This window comes from Curcuma longa, chromosome 13, assembly GCF_044706935.1.
Source record: "Curcuma longa cultivar G26 ecotype Majalengka, Jawa Barat chromosome 13, ITB_CL_G26_1.1, whole genome shotgun sequence".
In the NCBI taxonomy this organism is placed as follows: Eukaryota; Viridiplantae; Streptophyta; class Magnoliopsida; order Zingiberales; family Zingiberaceae; genus Curcuma; species Curcuma longa.
Window position 1 is genome coordinate 8,658,651 of NC_133873.1, and position 2,298 is coordinate 8,660,948.

The window sequence follows — 2,298 nt, forward strand, 5'->3', positions numbered from 1 at the left end:
TTCTCAAACTAAACTAATGAGGTCTAAGTTGGTTCTTTCAACTCCATCCAAGATCTTGACTTTTAACCTCTATCTATATTGACTATTGACTTAACTCTTTATTTCCACTTCTTACCAAATCATATCTGCCATTAAATATTCTATTTTCAACAAAAGAAAATGTTATGATCAAAACAGTAATCAGAGATTGAATTTCTTTGTAATATATAGAAAGTAAAGACAGAGGTTTGTCAATTACTTAAGGTTTCAATGAATTACTTAAACAATTTGAGTGAGTGAATGAATGGGAAGCTAGATCTTGAATTCTGAACCTTAAATTCTAAATCAGTGTCTTCTTTCTATTTGGTGTGTGTGTTGTTGAGTGAAGTCTACTTGTTGAAGTTTTGCATTGCCACTAATTTGATGCTTGGTTTTTTTTTTAATCGAAGTTAAGTTGTGCTTGTTAGCTAAGCTCGAATGGAATTGAACCTAATAACAGGGGAACCATGCTCCTCTTCCCGCCCAACAGATCGGGCCCACATAGAACAACCCCAAGATATGATAATCTGTTAGAGTTTGAGAGTGTGACCCTATAAATAGAACTCCAGAGGTCATGGTAAAGGGGCAACACCACTTTTCTTTTCACAATTGCAACCCTAATGCTGATTTGATCATCGGAAGGATCACGATGGCCTCGTTGGCGCCCACCTCCTCCACCACTACTGTTTCTTTAGAGGCTTTTTCTCCCCGGAGCTTGGTCTCTCGGGTGCTCCTTCCTCTCCTCCGCTTGTCTCAGGCCCGAAACGCTAGCCCAACAGGCGACGAGCAAGTCGTGGGTTGCCGGGTGTGGTTGCCAAGGCGCAACGCTGGCAACAAGAAGGAGACGGAGAAGAGAGTGGCACCAACAGAAGCAGTGGCGATCCAGGAAACGGCTGTTGGAAGCCATCTGGAACTTGCCGTTAACTCAGGTCTCCCCTTCGTTTTCAACTCGAAAATAGCATAAAAATTCCATCTTTTGCACAAAAAAATCATCATAATTCAGTCCCATTTTTTACAGGAAAAATCAACGACGATCGCTCCTTGAATCTGGGAATGGGAGTAGGCCTCCTCTACCTACTCGCGAGGAGCGCCGCCGAGATGAACAAGATGGTGGAACTGCGACAAGAGATGGAGATTCTACTCAAGGACATTAAAGATGAGCTCCGAAGGAGAGATTTTTCTTCCAACAACAGCGCAGAGTCCAGCAATCACGCATCTTCTGTGACGAACGTGAAGAAAAGTGATTGTCAGATCTCGCAAGACGATGAAGAATCCTTCAACTCGATCAGAGCGGAAGATGAAGCACTACGACGAGCAGAGGTTGAGGAAGAAGAAGAGTACGAGAGGAATCGGAGAGTTAGAAGGTGTCTGAAGATGGATGAGATGGAAGTGGAGCTGCAAGAACAGTTAGAGCGTTTGCAGTGGAGCTTTGATGGCAAAGCCTCAATGGAGGTGTGTTCTTGATCATTTACTCCATAAAAAAAACAAAACGTATGAACAAATGGCGAACTAAATAAAATTTGATTGCAGTTGCTTCCTGAGAATCATCCGCAAGCTTGCGAAAACCTCACTGCAAACTATGCACACTTTGGCGTTTCACCCCACGACCTGACCATAAAACTGAATCAACTCCTCCAGGCCAGACGACAAGAAGGCATCTCAGAGCTGGAATCCTCATTCAACGGCAGCGGCAACAATTTCTCAGGCAGCTCTGGCGAATTAGGCGTCGACGGCGAGTTAATGGTCGAGCAAACCAGCTGCAGCAGCAGTGACTGCGGGGTTTGCGCGATCGAGCTCGAGCGGAGGCTCCACGAAGTGCTGGAGGCGAGGCAACGGGAGAGGATTGCGGAGCTGGAGTCGGCGTTGCGGTGCGCGGAGAGGAGGCTGAGAGAGAAGGAGAGGGAGATCTGCTGGTGGAGGGACACTGCAAGGCTTGTCGCAGAGCATAAGAAGGAGGTGGTTTCCCGGTGAATTGCTTAAGGGATGCAAAAACAGAGAAGGAAAGACGACATTTTGAGTGGGAAGCAGAATGAAAGGAAGCTAAATTTCTGATCAGTGTCTTCTTTCTGTTTGGTGCGTGTGTTGTTGAGTGTGTAGTTTCTCGATTTATTTTCTGATTGTGAAGTTGACCGTGTGGAATTGTTAGGATGGTAAATTTCATCTTTAATTATTGCAGAAGTGTGTTGTTGAGTGAAGTCCACTTGTTGAAGTTTTGCATTGCCACTAATTTGATGATTTTTTTTTTTTACCAGAGTTAAGTTGTTCTTGTTAGTTCAGCTC

The 2,298-nt window shown here is 44.6% G+C and overlaps 1 protein-coding gene across 1 annotated transcript; it reads left to right on the top strand.

Moving 5' to 3' along the window:
• The first annotated feature begins 667 nt into the window (after window positions 1-667).
• On the top strand, window positions 668-1,989 carry LOC141843996 (protein POLAR LOCALIZATION DURING ASYMMETRIC DIVISION AND REDISTRIBUTION-like). The gene is made up of 3 exons (XM_074731994.1): window positions 668-947; window positions 1,037-1,470; window positions 1,549-1,989. The coding sequence occupies exons 1-3, from the start codon at window positions 668-670 to the stop codon at window positions 1,987-1,989; spliced, it is 1,155 nt and encodes a 384-aa protein (XP_074588095.1).
• The last annotated feature ends 309 nt before the right edge of the window (window positions 1,990-2,298 follow it).

Excerpts from the sequence above, each read along its gene's own strand:
- LOC141843996 (XM_074731994.1), top strand. The coding sequence starts at position 668 with ATGGCCTCGTTGGCGCCCACCTCCTCCACCACTACTGTTTCTTTAGAG. Across the intron at positions 948-1,036 it reads GGAACTTGCCGTTAACTCAG|GAAAAATCAACGACGATCGC; the intron begins GTCTCCCCTTCG and ends CATTTTTTACAG. Across the intron at positions 1,471-1,548 it reads ATGGCAAAGCCTCAATGGAG|TTGCTTCCTGAGAATCATCC; the intron begins GTGTGTTCTTGA and ends ATTTGATTGCAG.